This window comes from Chiroxiphia lanceolata, chromosome 10, assembly GCF_009829145.1.
Source record: "Chiroxiphia lanceolata isolate bChiLan1 chromosome 10, bChiLan1.pri, whole genome shotgun sequence".
Classification (NCBI taxonomy): domain Eukaryota; kingdom Metazoa; phylum Chordata; class Aves; order Passeriformes; family Pipridae; genus Chiroxiphia; species Chiroxiphia lanceolata.
Genome location: NC_045646.1, coordinates 15,396,052 through 15,412,540, shown reverse-complemented (window position 1 = coordinate 15,412,540; position 16,489 = coordinate 15,396,052). Strand labels below are relative to the sequence as shown.

General features: G+C 36.2%; 1 protein-coding gene across 16 annotated transcripts in view; it reads right to left on the bottom strand.

Moving 5' to 3' along the window:
- Positions 1-335: 335 nt before the first annotated feature.
- Positions 336-16,489, bottom strand: part of XRN1 (5'-3' exoribonuclease 1) — a 36,936-nt gene continuing 20,782 nt past the window's right edge. For 4 of the 16 annotated variants that reach the window (XM_032698531.1, XM_032698536.1, XM_032698537.1 and 1 more), the window contains 16 exons: positions 16,284-16,340; positions 15,987-16,119; positions 14,825-14,894; positions 13,519-13,744; positions 12,761-12,856; positions 11,992-12,087; positions 11,640-11,754; positions 11,048-11,112; positions 10,552-10,662; positions 10,063-10,188; positions 9,589-9,745; positions 9,111-9,289; positions 8,785-8,898; positions 8,594-8,705; positions 7,434-7,588; positions 4,257-7,237 (listed from right to left, as the gene is read on the bottom strand). In XM_032698531.1, the coding sequence (XP_032554422.1) occupies positions 6,947-7,237; positions 7,434-7,588; positions 8,594-8,705; positions 8,785-8,898; positions 9,111-9,289; positions 9,589-9,745; positions 10,063-10,188; positions 10,552-10,662; positions 11,048-11,112; positions 11,640-11,754; positions 11,992-12,087; positions 12,761-12,856; positions 13,519-13,744; positions 14,825-14,894; positions 15,987-16,119; positions 16,284-16,340 (2,103 nt within the window). In that variant the 3' untranslated portion in view covers positions 4,257-6,946. Of the gene's footprint in view, positions 1,532-2,334; positions 2,447-2,851; positions 3,172-4,256; positions 7,238-7,433; positions 7,589-8,593; positions 8,706-8,784; positions 8,899-9,110; positions 9,290-9,588; positions 9,746-10,062; positions 10,189-10,551; positions 10,663-11,047; positions 11,113-11,639; positions 11,755-11,991; positions 12,088-12,760; positions 12,857-13,518; positions 13,745-14,824; positions 14,895-15,986; positions 16,120-16,283; positions 16,341-16,489 lie in introns of those variants that run through there. The other 12 variants (XR_004358933.1, XR_004358931.1, XR_004358935.1 and 9 more) reach the window with 12 other exon arrangements.

The window sequence follows — 16,489 nt, the reverse complement described above, 5'->3', positions numbered from 1 at the left end:
GTCATAAATAATACCATTCCCACACACTCTTCACCTGTCAAAAACCTCTGTCACCCCCGGAGAAAAATCTTATCGCCAATAGTCATAAAACCCCCAAGTAAATCTTAGCACAGACAAGAAACATTCAATTTGAAGTGAAAATGTATGGACTCCTTCCTTTTATACTGTGCTGCAAGGCTGATAGTGAGCCCGTGTAACCTCTACCACCACCCTGTGTCCTCCTGTTGGAGTGAGAGCATGCAGGTGCCACCTCACTGCTCGCCAGGCAGAGAGCTGACACACCTGGGGGCACATACCAAGCGCTGCAGCAGCTGTGTCCTGTACTTCTGCATCTTCTCTGCTGAAATCCTCAGGTTCTTTGATCTCTGGAAAGCGTGACTGGTCTTATCTTTTACTGGACTATCAAACCAAATGAAGGAGTGGAGGCACTCCAAGGATCTGTCCAATGCTGTAGCAAAGGAAAGAGTTATTAAGGAAAACCAATCAAACGGCAGAACATCAGGGTCAGGAAGATCCTACATGGCTGGCAGGGACAGCAAAACCCCTACCATGAGTAATTTATACTGAATATTTGTAAGCAATGTTATCACACTCAGCATGTTTCAGTCAGCAAGAAATACACTTTAGAGGATGATGCCAAGCAAGAGGGAGTTACCTAGAGGCCCTGAGAGATGGGACTGATACAGACCCAGCAGACCGGATTGCCAGAAAGAAAACATGATCTTGAGACAGTCTGGACATTTTCTAGGACCAGATTATTAAATAAAATTTCCAAATTATGAATCAAAGTGTATTTCAGATAGTTAACTTATTTTTTCTTTAAAATAAAGGTATTCTCGGGTGCATTTCTGTTTTGTGACTGATACACAGAAACTTCTTCATTCACCCCAGGCTTCCAGTATGAATCAATTAAACCTGTCACTGGCACTGCTAACAGGATTCCAGCTACTGAAATCTAGGAGAGCAAGACACAAAACTTGTAATGCAGGGTTTTTTTCTCTATCTTTTCCTTAGCTGTATGTTGTCAAGATGCATCTATTCTACTGCCTCATCAGACTCAGTTACCATTTTACCCATTTCCTTAGCTCTACTTTTTAACAAGTTTTAACATTATGAAAGCATTGACCTCAGGGCCTTTAGTCCTTTTGCACTTAAATAAGAAAGAGCCCACTAATTTCTGTTGCTCCACTGGCTGGTGCAGCCCACATCTATCATTCATTAACCCTCACCTGGAACAGACAGCCCAAAATGAAAGTGATCTTGAGGCAAATGCTGCAATAATTTACCATATGACCCTTTCTCAGCAGTTCCTCCTGTACTCCTGCCAGAATTTACTCCTCTCCTCAAAGTCAACAGACAGAACCACAAACAGTGACATGACTTAATATATCATGTTAGATTTGTGTGTCATTTCAGCTTTAGGCAGCCACAGGATGTTTCTTAAGCAGTTCCATTCTTGCTTAATTATGCTGCACTGATGCTACAAAAACTGCAACAACAGAGCTGGTCTTGGGGCTCCACAGTGAACTCTCTGAAAAATAACATAGGGGAAAAAGTTCCAATCAGAGTAATTCCTTGATATGGTTCATAATGTGGCTATTCAAAAGGTTTGGCGTGACCCAGTGGGAGCAAGTAATAAGAGACTGGTTAAGCCTGTATTTTCAATAGAGAATTGCACATCAAATCTGTGCCCGAGGCACAAGCAGTCCTTCTTTGCTGCCAGCTCTGCAGCAGAAGAAACCTTTAACAGGAAATGAGGTGGACTTTGGACAATCAAGTTTTAAGCCAAGAATTTATCTACTAAAGCAAGTGAAGTGAAAATTGGTGTATTTACTCTGTTAGTGTTTCATTATTTGCCTGTTACTTTTACCCAGCCTAAGGAATATCTACATTTGGAGATATGCAATTGGTATTAACAAGATAACGTCCATCATCCTCTGGATGGCTCTTAAAGAATTATTATGTGGACTGAAAATGATGTAACAATGAACAACTTACTTTCTTCCTGTATATATATATGTGTGTGTGTATATACATATGACAGTCATTTGTACCTAGAAAATTCAGGGCTGAACAGCTCTTTAAAAGAACATTGATTTCAAGTCTAGAAATTCACAGGAAAAAAATCTAAATAAAGACAAAAAAATGCCCATTTTAGTCAGAACAAGAGAATGGATATACTAGAGGCTAAAGGGATGAAAAAGCACTTAAGAACTATTGTTTCAATATGACCTAGCCATTAAAAAAAAACATTAGAAAAGAAAGCAAAGGGAACAAAAAGGAAAAAAAATTAAACTGAGGAAAATGTAGAAGGCAGCAGCTCAGTAAACTCACAGGTTCCAGCAGCCTACACTGCCCTCCATTTACCCTGCTGAGTTAAGTTCTGATGACTGACAAAACATTTCAGCTGTTTCAAAGAAATAGGTACTGGAAGAAACATCAGGAACTAACAGTACATGTCACCTTCTATCCCAAATTAGTGCTAAATCTAAAACATGCTAAGTTACTCATAAATAGATCACGTAGTTGCATTGGACTCACACTTCTTGCTTTGCTGTGTACCCTCAACATGCTAAAAGTTGATGACACTGAATTTTATTGTTACTTGCACAGAAATTACAATTTGGTTTTGTTGGGATTTTTTTTGCCAGCCTTTGTCTTTCTCGCAGTTACACAAAATACAGGACTAGGTGTGATCATCAACTTCCATAAAACATTGCCAATGCAGTGATGCTACTGAGCAAGTTCTACCAGGAAAAAAAAAAAGTTTTAATGAAAATTGCTCTGTCCTGTCAAGTAATAGAATCAGGTTTAGTGTTTGCACTTGATGGCATTGCAACTCCTGTTTCGCTTTGGTATGTACTGCCTTTCAAAGCAAAAATAAAACAGAAAATTTGTGAATTATAAAAAAATAAGAGTAAGTACCCCATCAAAAAGTGGCAGCAGTAAGGAACCATTGTTGGAACCATGGATTCTTTTGTTAATAAACAACAGCTACTTACCTCATGAGATTCGATTCTTCAAAACATTTATCAGTTACAGTCTCAATAGTCATGGGTCCTCATGCACCTGAATTTGAATTCTTTTGGCCAAGAGTGTGTATTCAGACTGCCCTTATGCCCTTGGTGTCACTGTGTCCCCTTTTCCAGAGACAGAAAGAGAAGAACATAACTGTCTCTCAGTAGTAAGGAAGGCTGATTATGGAATACATATGGAGATCACATTGCAAATAAAAAGAATAAAAAGCATCCTTATTGTAATTAACAATTCCTTCTTTGAGAGTCCTCACTCACCTGTACAGTTCAGATCAATTCTGAAATTCTGAAATTGAACAGAAGTCCCTTAATTTTTGAATGGGAGCATCCATGCAAGATTTATTATGCACTAACCAATATATTTTCAAGTTTTCTCTTCACTTGTTTTTATTTTCTTTAATGCTATATATGGAGAAAAGTAAGGGGGCAGAACTTGCCATGCAGGGTAATTGCAATACTTAAAAGTTCATTGAATAATAATTTAAAGAAAGCTTAAGAAATGCGAGATTGTATCTTGGGATCTTCAAATTGAGCAATATGACCTGAGTGTGTACACAACCAGAGTGTTCCCTACAGACACACCACGTTGCACACAGGGTTACACAAAGCTGCAGCAGCTGGTCGTGCCAAGAGCCCACTCCATTCTTTGTGTGAGTTGCTTTAAACAAGCTAATTCACACAGTAATCTACAGGAAAGAAAATAACCTCTCTCTACATGAAAAGCTGGTGCTGCAGTTGGCAAAAGACAGATCCTAACAACTAGCAAAAGTCTCAGCACAGTGTTTTGCTTCAGGTACAGCACTAGAGTCAAATATTTCCAGGTAACCATGGCTTCTCCTATTTTTCAGCCATCAGCTGGTTTTGCACCTTGTTCAGAATCACTAGAACTAAACTTACTGGAATGTAATCTTACTGACTTCTCTATAGCTTTTTTTTTGTTTTTAATCTAACTGATGACAAAGGGCAAAGAAGCTTTGGAAGATCAGTATCTTGTTGAATGCTTTTAATTGTAATGTGACCAACACCCTTTTGAAAAAACCTTGTACTTTTATCTCAGTTATAGTTGAAAGTCATCAAGAAACGGCTCAGGAGGGGAGGTGCTACCTCTGAGAATCACAGAAATTGGGCTTAATGAGATTTAATTCTTATCTTAAACTTTTGGGTTGGAGCATACAGCAGTTCCCATACAGTATTTGGAAATAAAACAGTGAAAATAGGTAATGTTTCTTGTTTCAATATTTAATCCAAGCAGACACAGACACAGTTTATAAAATTACTCTATTGCATTAGAGTTCTATATAGCATTTAACTTTTATGAATGTTTTTCCTTCAGTGTAGCATATATTCATATTTCAAAATATCTTTGCACAGTCCTTTGTGCAACTACATGCTAAAAATCTGCAAATGCACACTTAACACTAAACAGCACAAAAAATACATTCTGTATCCATTTATATGCAAATTTTAAACATTTCACTTGGCAGATAAACAATGAAAAGTTATTTTAAAAAAATCAGAAACTACAAAAACACGCACATAAAAGTCTTCCCTTTTGGATTTTTTAGTAAAATACTGCTCTGTATAAGATCTAATGAAAAACTCCAGTGCTTACAAAATACTTTTTATCTATGAGAAAAAGAAATGCTTAAATTTATATCTGTATGAATTAAACATAACAACCTTGTTAAAATATAAAAATGAAATCATGGGGGACATGGCAGAGATCAATGTAATGTCACATCTACCAGGACATGTAGAACTGTAATTAACTGGGCACCAGGCAGCCAATATCAGAGAAGAGATCAACTAAAAATCAGGGGTTAATAAAATATGCAGCAGCTACAGAATAAAGTGTTTAACCTCTATATATACTACATAAAGCAATTCCACTTGAAGAGGGAGCAGAAATCTTAGTCTGAAGTAGAGTAAATAAAAATTGCTGAGTTCACTGGCAAGAGTATAGTGTCCTTCATAACTTTGTTTCTAAAAACTCTGCATAAATTGGCTATCCAGATACATCAAAATTCTGTGATGAAAGAATCTAACACGGTCTCATCTCCATCCAGGTATTTTCTCTTATGACCAGATAATTCACACGGGATATGGGGGATTAACACCTGTGTCTCATAACTAACTTTCACATAACCACTTCTCAAATGGCAACATTGTGTCAGTCTCGTGTTGCTAATGACAATAAATCACCAAAAAATACAGCTTTCCCTTCCAACCCTCTTGAGACCAGATGACTACAAAGAGAACAACAAAATCAATGCAATTTAAGACTCCATACAGACTTTATAGTTTTGTGATACTAAGTAAAATGATATAAAATTTCTTAACCTTGTTTTTGCCTCTGTGATCCTTTTTATAGGCTTGCTGCTATTCTACAAATACTGCTGTTTCGGAGAAATGAAAATTAAAAAATCCTATAACACAGTAACAATGTGAAACTTGATACTACACCAGAAATGGAGGCAAAGAACAAATGAAAGAAAAAGTCTACAGACTTGCAGATCCAGCATGAAACCTGTTTGGAAGCAACAAAATGAATCACTCAAGTATGCTTTATTTCTGTTTCCTGGGCCTTAAGAGGAAAAATATTTTTTCTAGAACATATTAAAATAAAGAAGAAAAATTAAATTTAATCCATGTCAGTAAGCAGCACCAGAGTTTCAAATTTTTTCCTAGACTAAAGATTTCACATTAATGTCCATAAGAATGGTACATGTCGGTTAAAAACAGTATAAGGACCTTTGAGCCTTCTTTTTTTCCTATATGAACTAATGACAGTTCTGTCCAAAAATGCAATTCAACTTTTTGTCTCAATATTCTTATGGAACAAATAGTAATAGTTTCTAATAATTCAATTTAGCAACCCAGAACTTCTACCACAAAACTAAAAAATAAATATTAAAAGTAATGAGTAACAAAAAATAACCTAGTATAGAGAAGGTTTCAGGGCACAGACTATTAAAGGAAGAAAAGGACTCTACGTAAACATAACTTTGACAGCTATCTGGCACAAATGGACATCTTTAAACTCTGGCCATTTCTACAGTTTAGAAAAAAAACAGGATATCATTAGCATTTAGGAAGCTATCCATATGTGTAGTAGATAACTATGTCATTTTATCACGGGGAAAAAAATGAAACTGATAGATTAAAAAAATTAAATGTACTTTACCAAAGAGGTCTCTACTTTGCAAATATATTTTTGTTATTCAATAACATCCTATAAATGAATCTCCTGGAACAGATTGTGCATCAGCAATCACTTTTTGCCAATCTAACACCAGACACACAATAACACCTATGTTCTGAAAGCTGTAAAGCCGTTGCCCTCTAGCACAAACACCAGCAGTTCGTACTTAGAGCGGGTTTGGCAGTTACACTGTAGTTAGCTCTGAGTCACATTGATTCAACTCAGATGGACCTGGAGAGCCAATATAGAAGCTGCATTTAAATGACTTCTCCTTTCTGTCTTCTTAGACTATTTAAAAATAAGCTAGAGTACAAAATGTCACACTGAACAGTGTTAGATGCCCAACTTATTACCGCTCCACATCCCTCCCAAAGAGCAGAGCAATCCCGAGTTAAGGCTGCCACTGTTATTGCTGCTTACCCGATAGAGTCTGTAAGCCACTGTTTAGAAACCTAGGCACAATGGAGGGCATGGCAACCTGAACTCAGCATTTCCTGGCTCTTGTTAATTCAAGTGAAAAGAAAAATAAGTTTTAACATAATTTTTAGAGTTTTCATGACAACCTGAAAATTATAGCAAATAAAATGTATTTCCTTCTATATTATACTTAAAGTGGCTGGTCTTTTTAATAGAGATTTCTGATTTTTTTAAATGATAGAACATAACAGTGGGGGAAGAGTTAAAGATAAAATACACCTAGCTACCATATTTATTCTGAAGATTTTGGTGCGCCAAAATTGACAGCCAGTTTTCTTGGCTTTCGCTTGCTGGAAGTGTTTGGTGTTGATTTGTTATGAGGAACACTTGGAGTAGCCACATTGTCTTGAAATGAAACAGTGGATTGAGCAGCTGGAGGAGATTTTAAAGGAGCTGAAGAACTATCTTGCTGAATGTGGTCAGAAGACACTGGCTGTTCATTCTTTAGTGGTGCAGCTTGAGGGGAACTCTGAAACTCCTTGAGTTCAAAGTTTTTCTTGCTAGCAGCCCTTTTTTTAGTTACCTTTAAATTAAATAAATATTATTTAACAGAATGCATTCTCAAAAAAATATTCCACTTTCAGAAAACATGCACACAATTTCTTAAAATAATTTTCTAATACCAAACAGTACACTTCACAGTGGGGGTGTTATTGCATTCATCACGTAGGCACATTTTTTACAAAAATACCATATTAAGACAAACCTCCTGGTCTTACCTGCAGAGGTATAAACTGGTTGTGAGAACCAACTGGTATCGTTCCTGCAAGGGACACATTTCCTGGATAGGTGCCAGGATAATAATGTTTAGGCACTGGAGTTCCCCAGGACACTGGACCAAACATATGAGATGATGGAGGAGGCATCATATTAGCTACAAAAACAAGGAACTTTTAGCTCACTTTCCCACAAAAGAGGGTACAAACTCCCCAAGAGTAACCCAACTACATTTGTCTTCATGTTGTTTACCTTTCCAATAAAGCCTCATAATTCTTCATATTTACTTCAAAACAGCTAAGTATTTATTATCACCCCCTCACACCAAACAAACAGCTCTGCTTTTACAGAACTACACCTAGATGACAGCACAATTAAGAGCACTAAGTTATGGCATCTGCACTCCAGAGTGCACAGAGCACAGGAGCTTCACATCCTCAGCAGAGAGAACTGTATTAGCAGAAGGCTGCAAGCTCAGGCCATCCTTAGAAACACATCAACAACAGAGAAACCTTGGGGAAAGGAGATGTAGCAGCTGCCATGTGGGTTTCTAGGATGCTACAACTGTGCTGACTCATTAATTACTAGCTGTGAATGTGAGCTTCAGCAGAACACAAAACAGCTGGGAGCCAGAAACAGCCCTAGGACTTCTAGCAATTTTTGGGGGGGGTTACTTACCATGCTCATGTTTGGCTGTGTACAACAGGGTTGTGATGTAGCACTTCAGTGAAAGTTGGTTATAATCAAATAAAAACTAATGTATGGATAAACTTTAACTATAGGGGGGCAGAGGGGGAATCCATGTAGAAAGTCAAGGAAGACACTTCTTATGAAATCTGGACTACGAATATCAGCTTTGAACTAATTCTATTGTTTTAAAGGAAAAAAAAGCCAAAATGGAAAAAGCACCTAAGACCGAATGGATAAATACATTCTTGAGAAAAAGAAATAACTGGGAGAGACACGATTCTTCGTATTGAATTCATCTGCATATTGATGAGAGGAGGTTCATGAACTTTTTTCAAAACAGTTCAGACAAACAAGCACACACACGAAGACCAAAAAATGGCAGTTCTGGAAGACATTCATTTTCATACAAAGAACTGCTACAGTTACAGAATATCATTATATTATTTGAAATGTGTTCCAGTCAGATACTTACCAGGGGGTTGTGCAAATACTGGAGGAATTGATCCAGGCGGTACAGGAACTCCAAGTGGTTGATAATTTGGAAACACTGCTGGAGGTGAAGCAAAGTTTACTCCTATAGAACTCTATGAAGAAGGAACCAGAAAGTTACAAACAGATGCAATGCAAGAGAGACAAAGATTTTAAAAGACTTTACATCCTCACCAAACGCTGTAAAGCAAAAAACGCAGCTTTCTCCTTCGCTTCAGCTTCGGAATGACACTGAGGCCCGTGAACCAACAAACCATTCGACAACTTGATGTGGCAAACTGTCATGGTCTAGAAAAATGACAGAAGATTTTTGAGGGAATTTATATTGCTGGCAAACTGTGAGACAGAAACAGAGGATTTGGTTGCTTGGTTGTTTTTTAAAAAGACAGAGGGAGTTAAGGTTTATTTTCTGATGTATTTCAGTGGTCAGTCTAAATATTTAATATAGGACAGTTGATAAAAAATTGAGAAGTTGAACTTGTGCAGGAAAAGCTTTTTACCTGTGGTGTTTTCAGGAAAGAGAAATCTGGTTGTGACATTCCAAGAAGAGAACAAATACGAGACAGTTCAGAAACAGTGGACAGTGCAGGCTGTGGACAAGCAAAAGGGTGACCTCCAGTTTCTACTGCTGGTGTGTTCTGAGGGCCTCCAGGGCTATAAGGCTTGTTCATATAAGCAGCTGAGAAAAGGAAAAAAAAAAGCTGTATCACAAGCATTTCCTGCACAGAAAGGATGGCAACTTGGTTATTAGAAAAAAAGAAAAAAAAAGTATATTTAATTTTTTCCCCAGTGTTTTCATATTGTTTAACAAAAGACAGGAAACTATATATGAAGAGTATTTTAGATCTAAAGAAGTAAAACTGAAAAAAAGATGAACATCAACTGCATTTTGAAAAACAGTACTATGCTGTAAGGTGTGTTCTAAAATGTCACTACACTAAGTGAAGCTCTGAACTATGAGCTGATGGCTAAACATACCCATTTTTTTTGTTGGTCTGTATTGCACAGCAGCTCCATGGCAATCCTGTCTACTAGAGGGAGTAGGAACATCATTAACTTGGGGTTTCACTTCATTTCTTGTTTCCAGATCAGAGCCATCTATCTTCAAAATCTCTTTGAGCATCCGTGTTCCTTTCTTTAAAAACAAAATAAACCACTCAGGGACATGCTGGCACTCAGACACCACGACCTTCTTAACACTAAATATCATACTTGGTAACGGAATCTGAATTGTTCTTTTGCAGTCAGTTACACTTTATCAAAACACAGATAACAGCATCCTAGCATAAAAAAATGTGTTTGCTAATTTTCTTTGAGAATAGCTAATTAAAAACTCATTAATATGTTTTTAGAAAGCAGAATGAGGTTTCATGGAGTTTCTTTAAATAGAAGCATTGATGCTAAGATAGCAGATGCTAAACTGCAATGTAATGATTCCTGCAGTATACAGACCATAGCAAATGACTGTGGTGACAGATGTTCTTCATTAGTAGCTCTTGCTTCCTTAGAACAAGTCTGCACTTCATTTTCTTTGGAAATTTTCAAAGAAGCTAGAAGGCTTTCCAGTTCATTGTCCTTCTTAAATTGAAAAAGAAAAAAGGTATATCAACTTAGTATATTTACAAGTAGATGCCAGAGGAAGGGTATATTAATTTGAGGTTAATTTTATTCTCATTCAGATTTTTTTTCTCTTAGCTTGGGCAGGTCAGAGTCATGTTTGTTCGGCGAACAGACATCCAGAGACTGCATCAAGGTTTGCATATTAAAAATATGCAAGTATTGAGGAACAGAATTAATTTAAAGAATGGCCAAAGTTATACAGGTTCGTCTTCTGTTATAAACATGAATTTGCACACAAGTGACCAGGAACAACTCAAACAAAATGGACTGGAAACTGAAGTTATTCAAAGAGCACAAGAAAATCAACTATCTAGATCCTACCTTTCCACCTGTACAGGGACCATCAACTGCAGCCTTCTGAATTACAGGCATGTTGGGACTTTCATTCCTTTTCAGAAGTTTGACATTGTACTTATTCACACCTGCAAAATTCTGAGATAAACCGCAGCAGTTATTATTGAATACTCTATTACTTGTTATAACCCAATCATATTAGGAATGTTATGCAAACAGCTTTCACAAGCTAATATCCTTAGAGGATTTCAGCTTACTGAAAACCTAGCACTTGTGTTTTCCCATTACAGTGTAGCTTTAGAGTCTGAGAGGAATAGCAAAATAGCTTGCTATGATCATACATCTTACACACTTTCATATTCTGTCTATAAAATCTCTACTGAAAAAAAAATCTCAAAAATAAAGTTTACCTATTAAAAGAATCAACTAAGATGCCAGTTAAAGGCAAATCTGTAAAATGACAAATCAGATCAGAGTAAAATGACAAGAAAGGAACACATTTACTCAGTACAGACAAAATTACCTGTTGGTTTGATATTTTATTATGTGGCTGATTTTCACTTCTTGTAACTTTGGAATCTTCTTTAACTACAAAAGAATGTATTCTTTTGAAACACTCTTAAAAACTGTAACACTAATCAAGACTCAAAAAATATTAACTCCATACAAGTACACAGAGTTGCATTAATTTGAATGGTTTTATCAGATGTTTAATTCATACTTTATAGGGCATTTGGAATATGCTTTTCTTCTAGGATAAAATAAAATTAAGCATATGGAACGATATGTCTAATTTTGTTTTCTACTAATAGGATCACAAGCAAATTTTCAAAAACACATTGTGTGGTTTTTTGTTTTGTTTTTATATCAGATGGGCAGTGAGTCAATAGAACACAGAACGGCTCGTCCAAGACGTTCAGGATTAAGGACGGAACAATCTAATAGGCACACCAGGGACATCTGACAATAACAAGTGCACTGCAGTGTTTATAAAACTACAATAAATTATTTCCTGTCAATAACTACAGAAAGCCAAAAACCTCAACAGACATTTCAATGAAGATCAGATAAAGCAAGTAGTTTTCCTAAACAGTTTTTCTAATTATAGTACTTACATTTTTTATATGGCTCCTGTTTTCTTTGCTGACATTTAAAGCTGCTGTCGTTGAATCCTGGTTTATAAAACTGATGGCCAGTTCCCAGCTTGATTTCCTGAGGTAGAACTGCATTCTAGGATTTCAAACAACAAAGCTTAACCAAAAAACTGTGTGTCTGTCATTTACAAAGCAGCCCCATATAATCACCTCTTTCCAGAGTGGTGCATGCTCTGTGTAACAATACTGTGATCCAGAGGATTTATTTGTAGCATAAACTAAAAAGTTTTCTGATATAATGAACTAATATATAAAATTATGTGAAATGTTCATATTTTGAACCCAGGGATCTGTTTAAAGTTTATATACAAACCTTCTCATGCATGTTTTGCTGAATGTGATGAGACTTCCCAGAACTCTGCAACGATTGCCATATGCTGCAGAATTCATCATCTTGCTTACTCTGTGCCTGACAAAATAAGAAACAAGATCCCCAACAAACTCAGCAGCTATAAATTCAGCTTTTGAACAGCTAAGCATATACCAAGACATTCCAAAATTGCAAGGTCCAAGTTTAACATAGCTCAGATGAGATATTTTCATAATGACACCAGTACAAGTTGCAAGTAATTAGTTTATAAAATAAGCTATTGTGGTAGGTTGCGCTTGTACAACAACTTTTACCAAGAATCACTGCTGAAAATGTTGTTTTGTTATTAATTCAAGTTATGAACATAGGAAAGAAGACCAAGTACAATTAAACTCAGATAACAATTCAGAAAGGTTTCAAAAGCATGTTTTTATACTCATAGTGGTCTAAGATTTTATTATTAATGACTTATTTCGTAAGGCCTTACCAATCAAGCTCAACTGCTTCATTCCATTACAGGTATGGTACCACAGAACTGAAGCCCAGATATGCAAAAAATACTTTTGAAAATCTAATATCTAAACAAGGATAATACAGGATATTATACCCATTCAAGAACAGAGACCAGTTCTGCTCCACTCTGTATCTGGACTAAAATATTTAAAATACTAAAACAAAGCTATTTATTAATCATGAGAAAATGACACCCACTTAAACAGAGGGTCAAAATAGAGACTTTTGGGTCCAATACTAAATGAATCAGAACACTCACTTTATTTTTCTGATTGCCACTCAGAAATGATCCTTTCTGGGGTGAGTTGCCCTGATTTTCAGCCCTGAGATTGTAATGCTGTCTTCCATTCAGTTGCTAAGTTATTGAGAGAAAAAAAATAAATAAATCAGAAGTGTTTCATTGTCCTAAGCTTTCTTTTGGAAAGTAGTTTTTCCTGTATAGACTTAAAAAATTTGAGACAATTGTCTCAAACACCCCTATAGCAACATGAAGTTACTAATTAAGATGATTTGCTTTAAAGAAGACACTTACTAAGAAAATAAAGTTTCATTAAACCACTAAGAACTCCAATTCACCTATAATTTTTCCTCCTTTATTGCAGTTTCAAAGTAAATTGTAACCAAGAAGTAAAACCAATAGGGAAATCACATCATCTTTTTCTGAGCATGGACAAACTTGGCCTACAGGAAGCATTAACTGGAATAGAACTTTAAAGAAATAACTGCATCTCTGCCCAAAACACACTATTTGTTGACACCAAATGTGGTATCAATGCTCCAAACTAAGTATTTGTCTCTCAGAAATGCAACTGGAGTTACTCAAAGCAAAACAACTGTCAATAGGAAATCTTAGTCCCTTTCATTATTGGATTAATTATTTTCTCCAAAATAAGAATTATCCTACTTCTAATATACTGACACAAAAACTAAATTTTGTTTGGGCCAATGAAGACAATCATGTCAATAATTCAGCTTCGAGGGAAAAACATTTTTGTACAAATGCAAGAAAAGTCTTACTTGAGTAGGAACAAAAAGGGAGCGAGGAGAATGGTTGAGGCCTCCCAGATGCACTTTTTGTGAGCATACAGATGACAGATCAGATGCATATGAGTTGTAGTTATTCACTGCTGGCTGAGGTTTAACTATGGCCATCAGTTTTTGATTTCCCATTTCTGACCGACTACCATGAGACAGGTTAATTAAGGCACTTGATGGCAGGCGATAACCTCTGGCAGGGGAGCACCTTAAGAAAAGTAAATTACACCGTTGTTTCATACAGTTTCATTGTTGCCAAAAGATAATGAGTTTAAACAACAGAGGCTGAAAACTGTCCAATATTGAAATCTAGTAGCATTACACACAACCTTAATCCCACTGTGCTTCCCCCTTTGGCCTCTGGCTGTCAAACCCAGCAAACAACAGTAATTACCACTGAGTTTAGATTGTGCCCTTCAGTGGTGAGCTTAAAGAAATTTGAAAGGTGAGTGAATCGTCTCAGCATAGTTCTGTAGTAAATATTTCTGTAAAAGATTAAGAACCAGGAAACAATATTCTTTTCCTTTTCAGAAATGAAAACTGAAGTTTAAATTGCAGTAGCAGAATTATAAACTGAATTTAAGCAGCATTTCTGAATGCTGAATATTGTCTGTGTTACAGGACATACTCTTGCTCTTGCGAGGGCTATACTTGTGCTATGCTTTGTGAATGCAGGGAATAGGTAAGAATCCACTAACTTCTGTCATTAAAACCTTAATTTATCCAACAACGAGGGTAAAATGAAGCCTGATGCATAAATTTGTGCACTTAGAAGTTAAGCTGTTTGCTTAAATATAGAGGAGTTATCACACTTTTTAAAACAAAAGCACCTCCATGTCCTGAAGAACAGTTTAGGTTTTTAATGGTGTTTGGAATTCAATGCCCAAGTATCAACTACTGATAGTTCAGAGTCTCTCCTTCAAGAGCAGATGCCTACTGACTGGTTTTTAATCTATGTGTTGAAGACATACTGATAATAACCTGTTTTCCACGTATTTGTTTTAAAAAGACACTTGGAACTAGTGCTTTATTCTGCTGGTTCATATTTGCTTTCTACAAATCAGAAGTTTTTAAATACACCAGGAAGAGCCTAAAGAGCATTTCCACTATATAATATGCTTCATAAAAATTATCCATACTCAAGGAGAATAAAGAAACACAAAAGAAATAAAAACTGACCAACACTATCAAGAAACAAAGTTTCCAGAAGAGGCATTACAAACACTCAACCAAACCAAAGGCAACTATATCAATAGCATGAAATGACTGTGAACCCCCCTGCACAAACCTTATAGTGAGGCCTCCAAGGAATTCTTCATCAAACAAAACTTCAAAGAGCACATCTGTTTCTCTAGTAGCTATAGAAAGCAAAGTAAAATGTCATCCTATAAAAGGTACATTAGTTACTTCCATCTAAATTCTGTAAACATCTATATTGGTTATACAGTAAATAATGAAAAGACCAAAAACTAACATGAAAACCCCGATTTATTCCTGAGTAATTTCATTAACAGAAATTTGAAAATGCTTCTCAAAGTCATGTATGTCTGCCCTTGAAGATACAGTTTCAACAGAAATGTACTATGCATAACATCTTACCAGTGTGCATTAACAGAACTGCAATTTATAGCAGAATGTCACAGCTGTCAGAAACTGCCACAGAGGAGATGTAAGTCACTTTTACACTGAGGTAGTCAGAAACCAACAGCTTTAATATTAACTTCCTGCATAATGATAGACTAATACTCCTTTAAAATTATATCAATATATAGTAATTACAGAGAGAAAAGCTGCACCCAAGTCTAGTCTATTTGAGATTCTGTTAGATGCAAACTGCATGAGAAAGCAACCACTGAAATGCCAGGTAAGAAAACAGTTTACATTACTGGATCTCAAACTGCTACTCAGTGGAAGTGGATAAATCCTTTTATTTACTTGAAATAGATGGTTAATCTTCCTGTCAAAGAAGGTATTAATCCATGCCAATGGAGTATCACAGAACAAAAAAAATTTCAAAATAAAACAATTTAAGACAAATCATATTGTTAAAGTTTTATGTTTAATGTAAGTATTAAAGTTAACACTTGTTTTTATGTCTACTTCTCTTAACTCCACTCATATCTTTCCATAACTTCATTTTGTTCCATTTTTGATCTGTCCTCTTCATATTAAGAGGGAACAAAGGGGAACTTCTTATTCATATTAAGAAGGAACAAAGGGCAGGTAATTTCTTATGCAAAGAATAGCTGTGTAACACATGAAATTAAAACAGAATACCTGTAGGTTGAATTCAAGACAGTAAATATGTTCATTAATGGCTTTATGTTGTATGTGCTGCAGAGCGAGAAGTCTGTGTGTGTTCACAACCATTCTGCAAAACACTATTCTGAAGCTGCTCTCCCATCACTAGCTGAGCTGTTATATAGCTACAATCATGAAGAAAATATTACCTCCTTTAATTCCTATAATGGTACCTCGAAGACCAACTGGAACAGAAAAGTTCTCTCTCACATTGACAACCCGGTCAAACAGCCTGTACTCCGCATCCCGATCCGGAACAACCCCCTTCTGCTGCTCTAATGGCTGACAAGAACCAAAAGACTGTGTTAGTGTAGGCAAAAGAATAAGGACTACAATTAAAATGCATTTATACCAGTACCTGAGGCAAAATATGAAGCAAACTTTCTGGAAAAAAACCCCAAACAAAACAAAACCCCCAGGCCCTCTTCTCCTCTCCCATCACTTACTCTGTACAGCAAATGGGGTTTCACAGTCACTCGCACCTTCTTGTTGCTCTTTCTTTGCTGAAGAAAAGGAACAGAAAGTCAGTATAAACCAGTGTAGGAACCAGCACTAGAAGAGCTAAAACAAACCACCTGAGAAGATCATGTAGAATTCTTTAATTTCTTTTAGATAATGGTGTAACAGCTTTCAGGAAGTTTCTAAAATAAGT